General features: G+C 38.6%; 2 protein-coding genes across 3 annotated transcripts in view; both read left to right on the forward strand.

Annotated features, from left to right (window-relative positions):
- The window catches only part of LOC307025319 (unconventional myosin-Ic-like), a gene marked incomplete at its 5' end in the record, with an annotated part of 8,592 nt that extends 2,660 nt beyond the window's left edge, over positions 1-5,932 (forward strand). The window contains 21 exons of the mRNA XM_079659954.1: positions 4-51; positions 165-245; positions 416-507; positions 595-689; positions 1,047-1,093; positions 1,284-1,364; positions 1,453-1,558; positions 1,670-1,787; positions 1,899-2,012; positions 2,488-2,564; positions 2,650-2,718; positions 2,811-2,895; positions 2,977-3,139; positions 3,224-3,307; positions 3,501-3,594; positions 3,959-4,014; positions 4,096-4,231; positions 4,323-4,393; positions 4,634-4,731; positions 5,284-5,383; positions 5,471-5,932. Coding sequence (XP_079516080.1) covers positions 4-51; positions 165-245; positions 416-507; positions 595-689; positions 1,047-1,093; positions 1,284-1,364; positions 1,453-1,558; positions 1,670-1,787; positions 1,899-2,012; positions 2,488-2,564; positions 2,650-2,718; positions 2,811-2,895; positions 2,977-3,139; positions 3,224-3,307; positions 3,501-3,594; positions 3,959-4,014; positions 4,096-4,231; positions 4,323-4,393; positions 4,634-4,731; positions 5,284-5,383; positions 5,471-5,497 — 1,842 coding nt within the window. The 3' untranslated portion in view covers positions 5,498-5,932. The remainder of the gene's footprint in view (positions 1-3; positions 52-164; positions 246-415; positions 508-594; positions 690-1,046; positions 1,094-1,283; positions 1,365-1,452; positions 1,559-1,669; positions 1,788-1,898; positions 2,013-2,487; positions 2,565-2,649; positions 2,719-2,810; positions 2,896-2,976; positions 3,140-3,223; positions 3,308-3,500; positions 3,595-3,958; positions 4,015-4,095; positions 4,232-4,322; positions 4,394-4,633; positions 4,732-5,283; positions 5,384-5,470) is intronic.
- Positions 5,933-7,040: 1,108 nt separating this feature from the next.
- LOC307025648 (sushi domain-containing protein 2-like) lies at positions 7,041-16,687 on the forward strand. Of its 2 annotated transcripts, none has more exons than XM_079660476.1 (16): positions 7,041-7,188; positions 7,306-7,504; positions 7,740-7,891; positions 8,003-8,170; positions 8,255-8,429; positions 8,522-8,723; positions 9,466-9,551; positions 10,719-10,987; positions 11,073-11,207; positions 11,365-11,520; positions 11,636-11,884; positions 12,946-13,129; positions 13,434-13,528; positions 13,609-13,788; positions 14,677-14,779; positions 14,901-16,687. In XM_079660476.1, the coding sequence occupies exons 1-16, from the start codon at positions 7,125-7,127 to the stop codon at positions 14,944-14,946; spliced, it is 2,463 nt and encodes an 820-aa protein (XP_079516602.1). In that variant the 5' UTR covers positions 7,041-7,124; the 3' UTR covers positions 14,947-16,687. The 2 variants fall into 2 exon arrangements, with proteins under 2 accessions (XP_079516602.1, XP_079516603.1); XM_079660477.1 differs by having other exon boundaries at positions 14,904-16,687.
- The last annotated feature ends 694 nt before the right edge of the window (positions 16,688-17,381 follow it).

Below are 17,381 nucleotides of genomic sequence, written 5' to 3' on the forward strand. Positions count from 1 at the left end.
CAGCTGACCCTCAAGTCAGAGCAGGAGGAGTACGAGATGGAGGGGATTGAAGTAATAACCCAATTCCTATTTTGTATGTGTTAAAACCATAGGTTAAAGCAAACTCTCATACAATAAAATAAACGCTTTTCAACCACTAATTATCTTCTCGTTTGTTAATGCAGTGGGAATCAGTACCATTTTTCAACAACAAGATCATCTGTGATCTTGTGGAGGAGAAACACAGAGGCATCATCTCTCTATTGGTAAATAGATGATTGAGTTATTGTCCGACAGAAAGACAAACAACCTGTTTGAATAAGTTAATTCTACCGTTTTTATCCAGAAATATGTAATTTCTGAGCCATTTCTGGTTAAGTAGGTTTTTAACTTGTGTATTTTCATCTTGATTATTGTTCCTTGTCTTCTTGTTTAGGACGAGGAATGTCTGCGTCCTGGAGAGGCCACAGATCTCACCTTCCTGGAGAAGATGGAGGAGAAGATCGCTGGTCATCCTCATTTTGTCACGTAAGCTCCACCCTTAACAAAGTGTATGTTTCTAAACTCAGAACAGTCCATCATAATAACCTCCACTAACCTTGTACCTTCCTGCAGACATAAGCTTGCCGACCAGAAGACGAGGAAAACCCTGGACAGAGGAGACTTCCGCCTCCTGCACTACGCTGGGGAGGTGACATACTGTGTTGTTGGTAAGAGAGGAAATATCATTGTATGATAAATATTCTCTCTATTAAATTTTAAAGTATCGTTAAATAAAGGTATGTAACAACAGCACATTGAGAAAATGTAGTGCAACATTAGGAAACAACTGTTCTCATCTCCGAATAAAATAAGTCACTTTTAAATAATATTCTCACTTAGTTCATTCTGACAAGCCTTAAGAAGTGATAATACGCCTGCCCCCCAGTAGCAATTTTGGATACTGTATGTATAATGAATTTAAAAAAAAAAAGGTTTTACTATGTGTAATATAATAATATGTGTTGGGACTGCTCAAATGTAATATACCATAATACTTAACGAGTTTCTGCTTTTTCAAACTTCAGGATTCTTGGACAAAAACAATGATCTCTTGTATCGAAATGGGAAAGAGGTAATTTCAATGACTTTCTTTGAAGCCAGGTGATCCACAAATGTATTTGAATTATTGTATTCCGAATCTACCGATTGAAAGATGACTGAAAATATTAAGGAGCATAACTCTTACATTACTGTTATATATAATATACTGTCCCTATGTCTGACATGTTGTGGACTTACATAGTTTTCCTTGTCTCCTTAAGGTCATGCGACAGTCCAAAAATGCTATCATCAAACTCTGTTTTCCTTCAACTGAGCCGGACAGCAAGAGGAGACCTGAAACTGTAAGAAACAGTCCTAATGTGGAACCACACTAGTGTTATAAACAAAGCAGCAACACTTGTGTGTTTATTCTTCTCTGTGACTCCCCAGGTTGTGACTCAGTTTAAGAGCAGCCTGGTGGGCTTGACTGAGATCCTCATGTCCAAAGAGCCCTGGTACGTCCGCTGCATTAAACCCAATGAAGCCAAGCAGCCAGGTTTGTCCTATCCTCCACCTTATTCCAGCTAATATGTTCTTACAGTATGTTCAGCCTGCAGTCATCTACCAAGTTAGACCTGAATGAGCTGAACTGCTGTGTCCCCTGCAGGACGCTTTGATGACGTGTTGGTGAGACATCAGGTGAAGTACCTCGGGCTGATGGAGCACCTGAGGGTCAGGCGTGCCGGGTTTGCCTACCGACGCAAATACGAGATCTTCCTCCAGAGGTAGCTAATATCATTTCCCCTCTACTTTACATCTAAAATACACATACAGTTATTGGGCTTGCATAACTTTTTGCAGCTGACTTTGATTCTGTGATCTTCTTCTGTGCTCAGATATAAGGCTCTGTGTCCGGACACCTGGCCAAACTGGAAAGGTACGGCAGCAGAAGGAGTGCACTGCCTGGTCAAACACATGGGCTACACACCTGATGAGTACAAGATGGGCAGGTAGGCAGTAGGGAATAAATCACAAAATCCCGATATTATAGAGACTCTTTGGACAACAATACCCTATTTGCTTATATAACAAAGTTTACAATTTAATTTTGATATAATTCAGCATGTTCCCATTCAACATAACAGTTAAAAAAAAAAATGTAACTTTCAAAAATAAAATATGATTTGACAATTTTATAACTGGGCTCTTTAGGAAGAAGTTGCAGATGGAGACGATGACACAGGTTTGCCATGCAAATAAAAAAAGGCGCTTTTTAAAGATAATGATATGCATCTGTGTTTTTACTTTCCAACAATGATATGGGATAGCTGATCATTTACAGTAATGTAAAGGTCCAGATCAATGCATTGATACACTCCTAGTTGGCAAATGTTAATATGTTGGTGCACTAGACTGTTGAATATGGGTACATGTTCACCTGGAAGAGATACAGGAGCTTCTCACGGTTTGCCTCTCTCCCTTAAGGACAAAGATTTTCATCCGACACCCGAAAACTCTGTTTGCAACAGAAGACGCCTTTCAGGTCTGCAAACACAGGCTGGGTGAGAAGTTGTTCTGATCATTGTGTTATCACGCAATATTTAGCATATACTCCTGATTGGGAAACGGTTACTGTTATTGTTGCAGCAACAAGGATTCAGGCCAAGTACAAAGGCTACAGAGTGAAGGGGGACTACCTGAGACAGAGAGAGGCTGGTGAGTGCTCAAATGCCCCAAAATGTGTTACTGATGTAGCTGACTGACACGCATGACAAGCATTTCAAGATATCACTTTTTATTACCTCTAGCCACTAAGATTGAGACCTGCTGGAGAGGAATGCTAGCCAGAAAGGAGCGGGACAAGAGGTCATGGGCTGTTAAAGTCATTCAAAAGTAAGTTCAAACATTGAAATCCAATTGAATGAGATGAGGGCCAAACAGCCTTATGTAAAAGGTTGCCTGTCTTTGTTTTAGGTTCATTAAAGGTTTCATGACAAGAAATCAGGCCGTTTCCGTTGACAACATTGAGTACCTGGCGTATGTGCGCCAGAACTACCTCATACGGCTGAAGGACAACCTTCCCAAAACAGTCTTGGAAAAAGACTCTTGGCTCACCTCTCCGCCTATAATGCAGGAGGTGGGTGATAGAGTAATTACATTTTGACATCTACTGTTTCTAGGTATAAGCCCACAGGCACACTGTAAAGCTGTGTTTTTCTAGGCTGCTCAGCTGTTGAAGAAGCTGTACATTCGCCTGATGGTACGGAAGTACGTTCGAGGGATCACTCCACAGAGGAAAGCACAGGTACATCCACGCTCTGTCACACACAATGATAAAAACATTTGTGTCGTTACATGCACTGACAACATATACATGCTACATTCAAAATCACTTAAATAAAGTTTGTGGGCAACACATGAGTCCCGGGCAACTTCACTTGGGGATAAAGTATCTTGTCTGAATTGACTTTGCTTTCATATGCTTTCCATGTTTCAAGCTTCTGTTAAAAGCACAGACAAGCTCCATGTTCAAAGGAAAAAAAGAAAGCTACCCCTCCAGTGTGGGCAGACCATTCATGGATACCAGGATAGGTATGATTGCTGAGATATTGTATTGGGTTAGTGGTGAGTGTATTTAGATAAGTACAATACTATTACTTTCAAGTAAAGCACACATGCATGAAAAAACAAAATTAGTTATTATATCCTGGGGAAACTGTTGAAGCCAGTAGTACTTAACATTAGATCAGATGTACTCATGCTTTTCTAGATTTACTTTTTTAAATGTGGAATATTTCTTTCTAGATTGTAGCGACAGTATATTTGTATCCACAAATTAAAAACGACAACACTTGATTTAACATGATCAGATACTTTACATTGATAAGCACATTCTTTCTGTGACAGTAACCAATAATAGTTGTTCTCCTCTCATGGATTCATTTATGTTATTAAGGTGCAGAGGACATGAGCATTAAAGTGCTTCAGATGATTCGGCACGAGCAAATCAAGGTAACCTAACACTGGAATCTATGAAGCATCTTTAAACTTTTTGTAGTGCACTCTGACCGTGTGTGTGTGTTGCTCCCACAGTACAGCGTGCCGGTGGTGAAGTACGACAGGAACGGGTTCAGGCCTCGTTTCCGGCAGCTCATCCTCACCAAGGAAGCCGCCTACCTGGTGGAGGAGACCAAGATCAAGCAGCGGATGGATTACATCTCTCTGAAAGGTATCGATTGTAACAAAATATGCATCAGTATTCGTAGGAAGAGCTACCCACACACTTGAAAATGGTGGTAACATACACATTTCTATTATAGGTGTGTCCGTCAGCAACCTGAGTGACAACTTCCTGATCCTGCATGTTGCATGTGATGACATGAAGCAAAAGGTACAGCTATCTCTAGATAGAGCTACAATAATGTTTTTTCATTGTCTTTAAATGTCAAAACTAGTGTAAATAACGGGCTAAATACCTTCCCCAAAATGATGAACATAAAGAAATCAATGAATGTGATGAATTGTGCCGTTAACAAAGATCCATTAATTTATGAATTTGTAAATGTAAGGTTTAGGGATAATCCAATCACCACATATTATAGTTGACGGTCTGACACTATTTGTTTTTCAGGGGGATCTGGTTCTGCAGAGCGACTACCTGTTTGAGGCCCTGACCAAGCTCAGTCTTATTGCCAACAAGCAGAACTCCATCAAAGTGGTCCAGGACAGGTACTCTATATGGACATTATGTATTAATAATAATCTGAAAGATAGAAATATAAATGTTTGCAATAATAAGCCTAATGTAATGCTCCTCATATTCAACCCTTACACACCAGATGTCACTACATTATAGATAACACAATATTACACTACTTAAAGGTCACCTACTATGCAAAATGAACTGATCAGATTTAGGCCACTTTGTGAAGTCACAATGTTTTTGGGGTTGTGCAACCTTCTGCTCAGATTGCAAAAGCACATTATAAAGCCAGCTTTTAAAACAAGTGAAGCAAAACCTAATAGTCCTCCTAATAAAACCCACTTTTTTTTACCTTTTTTATTTTAATGTTGGGAATATGTTTCAAGATTTATAGAATATGTAATGTGTTTAGCTGTTAGCTATACTCTCCGGATTTTAATTACATTTGGTTGTTTTGTATGTAAGTGTCACTTGTTTAAATGTTTGGTTTGGACCCTAGGAAGAGTAGCTGGGGTGTTGCATAAGCTGTATGGTAATCCTTATGAAATCCTAATACAATGTGAAATGATCCCCTGCAGTGTGCGTTTTGACATCCAGCCTGGCAGAGAGGGGTTTGTGGACTTCAAGAGTGGCCAGGAGTCCATGGTGTACAGGGCGAAGAACGGACATTTGATGGTGGTGAGTGTGGACTTCATCATGTTAGGAAAACATCAAAACACTTATTGGCATAAACAATGAACCAAGCTTTTTACTTATTTTCTTTAGGAGTCTACAAAAACCAAGTCCAGATGATGCTGCCAGTAATATGCGATGACGTTGCTGCAAATCTTTAGTAACAGCCGAGTTTGTTCTGTAATCCCTCTCCATGGTTGTTGCCAATTGTGTTTCATGTCAGCTGGTTTTTACTTTTTGCATCTTTATGACAATGTTATCCAATCATGTAAATGCAAATATTACACTGCCAATATCCAAGTTGTAGAGAGCAGAACCCAAGCTAATAGTAGAGCCTATATTCATTTCTTAAGAGTAGAGTTTAAAGTATCTTTAAGTGAACAAACTGATCCCTGCAAAAAAATCATGGAAATCAACCATCCTTAATGAATAGAAGCACTTGTTTGTATCTTTCTTTGTATTAAATGTATCGGAAATTATCATAGAAGAAAATTACTTATGTGTGCAGCCATTAATGTTTATAATACCTCACTTATGTTACATTAAAACAATTTGAACACCAATAGACACTGTGTGAAAAGCATGAGGAATTATTGGGAGTAAATTCTTATTTATTACAAAATATACACAATTTAAGTTTCAATACATCACTAAACTGATGTGTGGGGTAGCAGCTTCCTCTACAGGTCAGAAGCTGGACCTACAAGCTCCTCTTTGGCGATTGTATTAAGGTTTGGCAATGGACCTCTGTGGGAAATCCACACCATTTTCTGTGATGAAGTTGAGACAAATATACAATTCCAACAATCTTTAAATGTAAAGGTACATACGTGTACGTACGTATGTGTTGTGGTAGCCAGGAAATATTTCAACTTTTTGTGTTTTTAAAATAGACTGTATATATAAAGGGTTTTGAACTATTAATTTTATCTCAGATAGAGCAACATTCAAATGTGCAGTAGCTTAATCTGCAGCACCCTCTGCTGGACAACACATATATATCGACATTAAACATACGTTTTAAAGGTCTTAAAGCTCTGCTAGTAAGCTGTGTTCCTCTTAAATCCTCAAAATGCTATTTTTGGGTCCTTAATGGGCAAAAGTGAAGCTTTATAAGTCTAAGCTTTCAGCTTTTCACAATGTTGGTATGGTAATATTCAGGCTGAAAATTGCACAATCATAACTCAATGCAGTCGTTTCCATTGTAATTTTATTATGCAGGTCTTTTGCGTTCTCAAATGTTAACTTAAGTTCAACATCCTCAAATGTAACATTTATGTATTTACTTGCATGTCTAGTTTGTTATATCGCCAACAGGTTTAAACTCAAGAAGACCCTATTTGAACTAATGGTAATACAAATTGATTGAGGATTGCATTATCTTGAAATAAGAATTAAATACTGTAAGTCATGTATTTCACATCATTGTTGGCTTATATTTGATGTATGAAAGCAGGTTTTATATGTGTATATCTCCCTAATTGTTATATCTTAATCTTAGTTAATCTAAAATCCATTACTAATAGATGTGACTAACTGATTAGCACGGAGGGACAAATGGTCAAAGGTAGATATATTGGTGATAGTCAGTCAGAATTGTAAACGTAATGACAGCAGGTTAATGATTAAACAGAGGTTTTTAAATGCCGGTGATAAAAAAGGGCCAAGGTTTAGAAACATGCCGAGTACATAATCCTGGAACAAATTCAGAGAAAGCCAGCCAAGAGAGCCGCAGTTTCTCTCAGCCATGATGGACAGATTCACTGTAGTGATATGTGTCCTTCTGGTTTCATGTATCTGCAGGACATTAGGTAAGTAACTAAAGACTGCACTTCATCTCTTACATTTGGAAATATGTTTCTATAACTTTAAATTGTTTCTGAAACACACACTCCAGACTTAACTCCTCTTTCTCCTTATAAAAACAGGACAGACTTGTGAAGGAAACTGTGGCAAAACACTAGATTTGTGTTCATGCCACTCAACATGCACCTCTCTAGGGAACTGCTGTACAGATTATAGAGAATACTGTGTGGAGATCCTTCCATACTCCGGTTCCATTTTGGGTGGGACAGATTTTATTGTCCTTAACGCAACTTTTAATAATAGCTCAGAGATTGTATGCAGGTAAGACTTTCTTCTACACTTCCCTGTTGACTTGGTCCTAAACCTGTTCTAGTGATACATTTGATAAAAGCTGAATAAAAAACGTTTATACTTATATTATTGATATATATATAAGAATACAAGTTTTCCATTTGAGCTTTTCCTGGGATTTTAACTCTGTTTTCTCTGGTATTACAGTAAAAAGAAACGTGACTTTATTAAAAACAACTTGCTGATTATTCTTTTATAATGGCAGGTTCCATGACAATATCAAAACGGAGGGGTATGTGGATGAAACCAGTAGAGGCCATTGCATTTCCCCACTTTTGTACGAAACAGGGTGGGTTCCTTTGAGCATCTCCTCTGATAATGGCACAACGTTTAGTAGAACTGGAGCCTGGCTCTCAGGTACTGTATCTATCTGCATAGTGCTTTTAAGATGACTAACAAATGATTCAGTTTTCCAATTGCTTTTGACATTAACACAATTATTTGTTTCATTCAAATGTGTTGGTACAGTACATACTGGAAAGTTAGATGCTAAGTTTAAGGCGATTCTGGTCAACTCAACAAAATGGCAGTACTATGGTACAACTGATGTCCGTGGCAACCTTGAGATGACTTGGAATACGTCTTTGGTCAGAGCAGAGAGGGTCAACATAGAGCTCTGGGGGTACAGGGAGACAGGTGAGTAAGCCTATTCCTACACTACATTTACACTTTGGAGATTAATGGTGAAAAACACTGAATCTGTGAAATGTTTCTCTGTAGGAGAACCATACACAGACAGCTGGCTTGGTGAGTGGGCGTATCTGTACTCGCTTGCAAAGGATCAGCCCAACAGTGGTTCCTTTGGTTTCTTGCCTAAACCAGCAGAGAACGGCTTTTCAAGTTGGGAGCTTGGCTCTCTACGCATCAGCTCCAGCATCTACCCTGATGGCATGTGGTATGTGGTGCAAATACCCTTCAAGATGTACTGTCACTAAACATCTTAATATAGTTGTCAGCTGTAGTGTGTTCGTCATGCGTTTAATTTAGGAATGTGCAGGCCGCATGGACGGAGGATCACGCTCTGGCCTGGCATCTGGAGGAGAAGTTCAGGCAGAACTCGACAGTTTGGGCCCTGGATAAATGTGTAGCATGGGACCAGCTGGAGAACGAGCTGCCCAACTTCCTGAGTGAGATCATAGATTGCCCCTGCACCCTGGCTCAAGCGAGAGCAGACACAGGGAGGTTTCATGTAAGTTTGTTAAAACCTCATTCACAAAGCTATCTCAAATGATTGCAGCCAAATCTAAACTTGCTGCACTTTGTGACTTTTTTGTGAGTCTGTCCACACTGATATTAACTCTGCACTCTTAGAAAGTTCATGAAAATGAACCACTTAGTTTTAACATACAGTAAAATATGTACACTGACAATAAAGTTGCATTGTATCATGTGAGGTATCGCGTATAGATTTGGATAGTGCCATCACTTGACAGCCTTGTTAAAAGGGTTAGTAACCCCTAACCCTACACCCTTATTTTACAGGTTAATTACTTTGATAATCATTTTGCACAGATAAACATCAATCACATTTGCAAAGTAAAACGTCACGAGTAAATGGAAAAGACATGTCATCACAGTGTGGGAGTTGTAAGGCATTACCCAGATAAAAGTGTGTAATTGCTTTGTGTGTTTATCATTACAAACAGGCAGGGGTCTATGTAGAGGCAGAACACATTCCAGCATCGATCTGTTGCCTTTTATCTTAAACATTTTACATCTAGGGTTAGGCAAAGCCATTACTGACCTTCAATGACTGGTGAGTGTATTGATGAGGATTCCGTGTGAATCATCACACAAGCAAATGGACCATCTGAGTGGTTGCCATTGTCACATTAATATCATTTTTATTATAAATTGTACTATAATGATATGCTTCTGGACTGCAGTATTTGTATGAACACCGGTTATACAGGCTGTATCTCTCTCCGCAGACAGACTATGGCTGTGACATAGAGAAGGGGAGTGTGTGCACCTACCACCCAGGATGTGTTCACTGTGTGAGGGCTATACAGGCCAGGTGAGTCCTACACTCTCACGGTCAGATGTCAACTTTTTATTTTAAATATTATAAATGCATTTGCAATTAATCCGAAACATACTCAAATCTATAACCTCAAAGACTTGCCCACACCTTACCTCGCCTATGCTACCTCACCCAAAATAAAGCACTTGTAAATAACCGCCTTACTGTATCTTGCTTGTGCAAACTAAAGGACACGGGAAAGGGGGCAGGCAGATTAAGGGTCACTGACAGGGGAAATAGGAGGCTTATTCGTACAGGGTGATTGTGAAATGAGAAAGCAGGTCGTGGGAGTCATGTGACCGGGCTGAGGAAACTCCGAGGGCATCTGGTGGACAGAATGGCAATAAAGCTTCAAAGAGTTTTAATGGCTTTGGTTAGTGGGTGTCTAGAAGGAAGGAGAGAAACAGAAACAAATGTACACAGATGAGGAAGCCGTCGCAAAAACACTATTATAGAGGTTTTACCACTAATTAAAATGTTATATAAGTACTAATTATTGTGCAATTATTTTAATGTAAGGAACTGATGCGTTCAACTCGTCCAGTTGCCCTGCTGTATATCATTTAACTTATTGATCAAGCCTCACTCATTGATTTACTTGCTGATAATTATAAGTGGCTAAATACTTTTAAGCAATGTCAAGACTGTAATATCTCAAAAAATATTAGATGGGTTGCTATGTCATTTTACATACATTTATACAGTACATATATTCTTATACTTTATCAATATTTAAGTTTATGATTGAATCCTGCATGGATAGCATGCTAATAAGCTAAATGACGATGGTTAACATGGTTTACACCAGCATGTTGACAGTGTATTTATTCAAGCCCACTGTATATACATTCTTATTCTATTTTATAAGTATATATCTTTTTTTCATGCAACTTAAACCGTTTTGTCTATTGCGCGTTGTTATGTATTTTCATCTTATTCTAAGCATATTGTATGTTGCCCTGTTGGAGGAGCCTGACTTAAGATTTTCATTGCACAAACTACAATGTAGCTAATGTAGAGCATATATTGCAAAAAGCCTTTAAATCTGGAATCCTCACGTTAGCATTGAGTGTAGTCTCACAGAGCCTCTCGTGTAGCTCCTTACTTGTTGCATCGGAGTTCAACATCTCACTGAATTTGTTTTTGGATATTTATCAACAGCCCAATGTATGCAGCGGGACAACAGTGTTGCTATGACAGCACCGGTGCTCAGGTGTTGACCGCAGACTCGATTGGGGGAAGTACTCCAGACCGAGCACACGACTGGGGCTCACCTCCATTCAAGAAACCCCCTCGAATCCCAGGACAGTCCCACTGGGTGTATGACGTCCTGAGTTTCTACTACTGCTGCCTGTGGTCTGACAACTGCCACTTCTACTTCAAACACCGGCCCTCCAGCGACTGCAGACGGTACAAGTCCCCCGGCTCAGGTAAGTAAATCATTTAGCACAATATTAATGAGTTTTTAAGCGACTATTTGAAGTGCAATTCTTACTTTTGTGTGTGTAATGGCAGCTGTGGTGTTTGGAGATCCCCACTTCATAACATTCGATGGTGTCAGCTACTCCTTCAATGGCTTTGGGGAATACACTTTGGTGACTTCTTTTGCGAAAGGGCTGACAATTCAAGGCAGAACTGAGCCTGTAAATGGTGAGTTACTTTAGGCATTTAGATTTTTTAAACGCATGTCTTTACGTCTCTTCAGTGTTATATAAATTATATAGTACTCATTTCTATAAAGTACACAATGCAAATTACATATTAAAACATTTTTCGTATGTCATTGCTCTGATTCTCTTACTATTAGGAACTGTAAAAGCAACACAGTTGACGTCTGTAGCCATGAAAGAAACACCCTCTGATATTATTGAGGTGCGTCTGGTCAGCGGTCATAATGGCCTTGAGGTGCTGCAGAATCAAAAAACTCTCTCCTTTTCTGAGCAGAGCTGGATGGACCTACACGGTGAGAGCCTGATTGATCTTTTTATCCATGATTAAATCTATAAATGGTATCCCTTTGTTCATTTCATTTGACAGCTAGACTACAAAACGTTTTCCTGACCCCATCCCTCTTCTAGGTGTGTATGTGTTTTCTCCTACCTCTTCCAATGTGACCGTGATGTTCAGCAGTGGAGCTGGAGTGGAAGTGCGCCTGAGAGAGGGAACCATGACCACCACCGTACTCCTGCCTGAAGAGTTCATAGACACCACCATGGGACTGCTGGGAAAAATGAACGGTGACCCCAAAGACGACCTCGCTCTCACCAACGGGGAACTCGTGCAGAATCTCACAAATCCAGAGGAGGTGTTCAGCTTTGGGGCAGGCTGTAAGACATTATTCACTACTCAGATTGATATGCCGGTTGTTCAAAATGCATGTGGTGTTTGCATTAGGTTGCTTACCTTCTTCCATGAGTAAAGGGGTTAAAAACACAGTCTAAAACATTTCAAAATAAAAGCATGAAACATGAAGTAAAACCAGTTAAAAATTACACAATGCACCAATCCAAAAGAATATACAAAACATACATAAAAACCATGCAATATAAACTATTAACAAATATTTCACCATGTGTATACCCAACAAAAAACCTAATTCAATATGAAATTAGCATGATATTTGAAACATAGATTACAGTTATTGGTATGTATTACATTTAGATTAGATTATATTTCCACATAAGGAATAGCAACGCTTTTGTTTAGTGAAATGGGAGAGTGAAGCTAATGATTGATTCGATCGGTGGGTAATACTAATTTAGTTCATGTGTTAAGATTCGGAGTACAGGTAGCAGGAGAAATAACTAAACACAGATGAAACAGCAACAGTTCAATGGATATTTAAAATGGCTTACAGACATGCAGTCCGGAAGGCAGGTAGGAGGAAACAGGTCACAGGCAAACAGATCCATCTATATACGACCGGTATAAGTAGAGACGAAGCGATGGGAAATTGGGAAGTGGGACCAGAGCAGAGGCCTGTTGATTGCAGGGCTAATGAGAAACAGGTGAAGCTAATCAGGGCGGGGCCAGCAATCAAAACTGGCGCGAAAACAAACTAGGGCAGGAAGTGAGAGCTGAGAATCAAAATAAAACAGGAATCGCTAAACATGAGTGAAGTTAAAAAAAGAAAACCTGGAGCTATACATGTATTCATAACTCACAGTAGAACTTATCATGGACATTAGTAAGGAATAATTAAACATAGCTACCCAAAGTGCAAGGTATTTTTCGCCATTCCATTCTTTTTTTGGGTCATGTGCACTTCTTGTCATGCTTTCATGGAGATATTTTAATGTTCTCTTTTGTCTGTTCCTGCAAACTATGTAATGTTGCAGATTTAAACGTTAAAAAACGTTTAATAGTATCTTTCTGTTTTGTCTTACAGGGGCCATCTCCAACCAGTCTGCATTGTTCACATATGATTCAGAATATCTTTTTGACACATTTTTGTATGCTCCCAGACATGACGCAAGTTTTCTTCCAGTGTTTTCTATCCCGGAGAATCCTAATGACCCATTAGCTAATCAGACGTCTGAGATATGCTCTGGACCGGGCTCTCAGTTCTGCAGGTACGAGACAAAAATGTTCTTTATCTCAATATTATTAATCATTAAAAAAAAAATCCTTTTTGTTAAAAAACTAATGTTAGCCATCTCAGTAAAACTAAGACTTACATTAGCTTTCTCAAATGAAGTTTAAAAAATAACCCTGATGATGTCCTTTTGATAAACTAAAGGTATTAGTTTGAATAAGATGGAAATTGGCCTGGCAAGAAATCTCTCCAAAAGACATTTAAAGTAATGATATATCCACTTCTTATGATTTTATTTCCCACTATATTTTAATTTTATGATCACTACCTATGTCCTGTAGGTACGATATCCTGGTGGGTCGTAGTCCCAGAATGGGAAACGCTTCAAAAATATCTTACCAAAGTCACATTTCTCTTGAAGAAGATCTAAAGCCAGGTGAGTGTATAAACATTTATGTGATGAATGAGTGGTTGCTGAGACTTGGTTTCACTGTATGAGATTGTTGTGCTTTGCAGTGATATCCTGTGGATGGTTTTCACCACCAAGTAATGGAAAGAAGGAGGGGACCACATATCTACAGGGGGCTAAGGTGAACCTTTCCTGCAACGAAGGCTTCACTCTCACAGGACCATCGTTGCGCGTATGCCAGTGGGACGGCGTATGGTCTGGAGGAGACACAAACTGCGTGGTTCCCAGTATGAATAAATTATAAAATCTCTCATTTCCAATGATTTTATCTTCACAAATCAGCAGTGCGTGCCATGCATGTGTGTGAGTGCATTCTTTAATCAAACAAATCAGCTCTAAAGTGTTGGATTACACAAACAATTAAATCACTTTCAAAACATTTTGGAACAAATGATTATGTATCCGAGCTATTTGTATTGACTCTCAATGTCACTATGAGGAGGCCTTTCACACAGTCAATGCTTGTCTTATGCCTACAATTCTGAAATGCCTTGGAAAATGAGCAAAGTATTTATTCAATCACCTTGCTTCTATGGGCATTGCCCTTAGCTGTGGGCCCAATGTGACAATTACTTTTCCACATAGAAATGAAAACTGTCTGCTTTCTGACTGGTTGATAAGAATGTCAAACATGACAACAGGTATTCATTATACACTACAAGTGTTGTGTAGCTAAAAAGTCAGAAAATAGACAAAGTGATCTGGATTTGATCTGGTCACACTGATTGTCTGTCTGCCCCAGGTTTTTAAGCGTTTAACCAATCGACCAACGTTGATATATCTGGAACAATGCCTTCATTCTCAATAGAAATGAACTAAGATATCTGCATAAGGGGGAGCAGGTCAATTGTAGCATGATCACAAAGGTAACTGATTAACTTTTCCCTGCCTGGTTTCTCTCTTTTCAAACAAATACAGTACATGCTCTCAAATGCTATGCTGAACAAATCTAAATCCTTGTTGCATGTAGGCTACTCTTCTTTCCTTCCTGAATCTATGGAGTTAAGTATCAGCTAAGGTACCAAAAAAGGAAAGAAAAATAATCAAATCAAACAAACTTATGGTAAGACTTATTGTGCTGGAGTCTCTGGTTTAAAAAAACATATTATTTTCAGATAATATTCCAGGAATTGTGGCCGGTTCAGTCATTGGAGCTGCAGCACTGATTCTAATGATTACCACCATCGTTCTTCTCTCCAGGAAACAGAAACAGAAAAGGTGAGGCATATTTTCAGTCGACGTTTTGAAGATCTGTAACATAACGTTTTTTTGGGTAGTTTTCTGCTACAGAATAAAAATACATTTTCTCTGATGTCACTGTTTTTATTCTTCATTTCAGAAGAGATGAACAGACAGAAGAAGCTGGAACAACTGAGGCTTTCTAATCACAACTCCTCATCTAGTAAGAGTAGTTTAACTTGAAAATTAGTGCATACATAAATCCATGCTGACAGAAGATAAGAACGCACTCCACCCTGCATCGGCCAAACGGCTCGCTGCACCCACACTGCGAGGGGGACCCGATTTCCCATCAGCAAAAACACGTGGGTTTGCTATCCTGGCTCCAAAATGGTGGAATGAGCTCCCCATTGAAATCAGGACAGCAGAAAGCTTAGTCTTCCGGCGCAGACTGAAAACTCATCTCTTTCGACTCCACTTCGAGCAATAAAATGACTAACAAAGCACTTATATACTAACAAAGCACTTATATACTAACAAAGCTCTTATATACTAATAAAGGACTGGCTTATCTAAAGCCAGTAGAGTAGCACTTGAAATGTTTTAGCTCTATGAAACCTGATGTACTTATATGATTCTGTTTTCTTTAAGATTGTATATCTTCTTGGTCGAATGCACTTATTGTAAGTTGTTTGGATAAAAGCGTCAGCTAAATGCAATGTAACAATGTAAATAATACTTTAATTTAATGATAAACATTGCAAAACAGAGCAATGATGCCAAACTGAATTACACCATCAACTGGATCAAGGGTCAATGCACGGTTAAAGAGTAGCTACATACTTTATCTTCTACTATATCTTAACCTGCCTTCACCTTTGACCACACACCCACCATAACCACAAAGCATGATGGGTTTTAAAACTATGCCTTTCGTTTTTTGTAATGTGAACACATTTGTTATTGAAGGTTATTGGTTTCATGTATTTCACAGTCAGTCGTCAGGTTGGATGATCAATGACCTACTGCACTCATGTTCATAGAGCTAAATATAGTTGATTTAACTCTCGTCAAAGGTCAAACAAACCTGCTACTCTCCAAACACGCAGTGTTTTGACTTCTGAAAAAAAGATTTGTTCATCTTTTGGATCACATTTATATTTACTGCCAAACTCCTCGCTGTGCACTTAATGTTTGTGTACTGTTATTGAATGCCGATGAATATTGTTATACAGTTTGCTATGTACAAATTCAGGGATAATAAGCTATTTCCAACACAATGTAATGTGTATCTTCATCTAGCACTATATGTTTTATTTAGGAATTTCTTTCTAAATTGTGTGAAATATAACCATTTAAATCGCATTTAGTAACTTCATCTTTAAACAAAGGTTTTACACAATCTGTGGCGCGACATTTCTTGGCAAAAGTGCTTGTAAAGGTAACACATACAGTATTTTACGTGCGTTTACAAGCGTGTTGTCACTGCAGTACACCACAACTCATATTTGTCTCTAAGTAAAAATACAAATATATTGCCCACTGCTAATAAACCAAGATGAGATTGCATCATTAACCAGAGATGGATAAAGTACTCAGATCCTCTATTTTGGGGAAAATATTTTCCAAGGCCCATAACTTTGACCCAGTTTATCAGTTCATACTGTCCTGACTGAGCACAGGCACTGTAACCTTGGCTGCTGTGCTCTCAGTGTTCTGTCTCCCTGTTCCTGCCTGTTGGCGTCAGCTGATCGAGGTGTTATCTTTATAGCACAATGTTGATTATTCTCTCTGAACTAGCTAAATACACAGGTCTGGGGTATAGTTCTTCAGAATTGATTGTGGCCTCTCAACTGCGTGGTCAACTCGTGGCCCGTGACATGTCTTGTGAACTCTCCGGCCAAAGCTCCAAATAAACCGTAAGTGTTTGCCATCAAAGCTCCAGCTCTCCTCGTGTCTCCCTGAGTCCTGTTTCCAATTGCTACAGAAGTTTCCCTCACACTCTACCTAAGTAAAAGAGAAGTACTCCATCACAAGTCAACAACCTGAATCCAGAATTTTAAAAAGTATCAGTATCAAAAAGTAGAGAGCAGAAGTATAATCAGCTAAAAGTAACCAGTATGCAGAATAAAAGCATGTTATCATTAAAGAATACTGTATTATCCTGTTTCTATCATGCGTAGCCTACCAGCATTTTAATTTTGTGGTTTGTCAATGTGGAGACAGTTTAAGAGATTTGAAATACTTTAAAATACAATTGATGGTAAAGTACTGCCTTATATAATATTAGCATATATGTGTTTTTTTATATATAAAAAGCAACTAGTAACAATGACTGTTATATACATGTAAAAAAACATATTTGCATCCGAAGTGAAGTGGATAAATCAAATCAATAAAATTGAAAAACTCAAGTAAATTGAATCAAAATAGTTCTTAAGGTACTTGAGCAAATGTACTTATGTGTTGTATCTAGGTATGTTGTAGCTAATTACGTGTTGACAATTTAAATAAATGACACAATCCAAGATGGTGTTGCTAACAATAGTTTCGTCATCATAGTGTCACTCCAATCACTATGAGTTTAGTTACTAGAGCTACTCGGTGACATTGTATTTCTACCATGTTTGCTTAATATATA

This window comes from Notothenia rossii (genome assembly GCF_949606895.1).
Source record: "Notothenia rossii genome assembly, chromosome: 11".
Taxonomy (NCBI): Eukaryota; Metazoa; Chordata; class Actinopteri; order Perciformes; family Nototheniidae; genus Notothenia; species Notothenia rossii.

What these genes read in the sequence shown, in the direction of transcription:
- LOC307025648 (XM_079660476.1), top strand. Translation starts at nt 7,125, where the DNA reads ATGATGGACAGATTCACTGTAGTGATATGTGTCCTTCTGGTTTCATGT. An exon ending in AACTGGAGCCTGGCTCTCAG is followed by an intron (nt 7,892 to 8,002) that starts GTACTGTATCTA and finishes GTGTTGGTACAG; the next exon opens with TACATACTGGAAAGTTAGAT. An exon ending in CTGGGGGTACAGGGAGACAG is followed by an intron (nt 8,171 to 8,254) that starts GTGAGTAAGCCT and finishes GTTTCTCTGTAG; the next exon opens with GAGAACCATACACAGACAGC.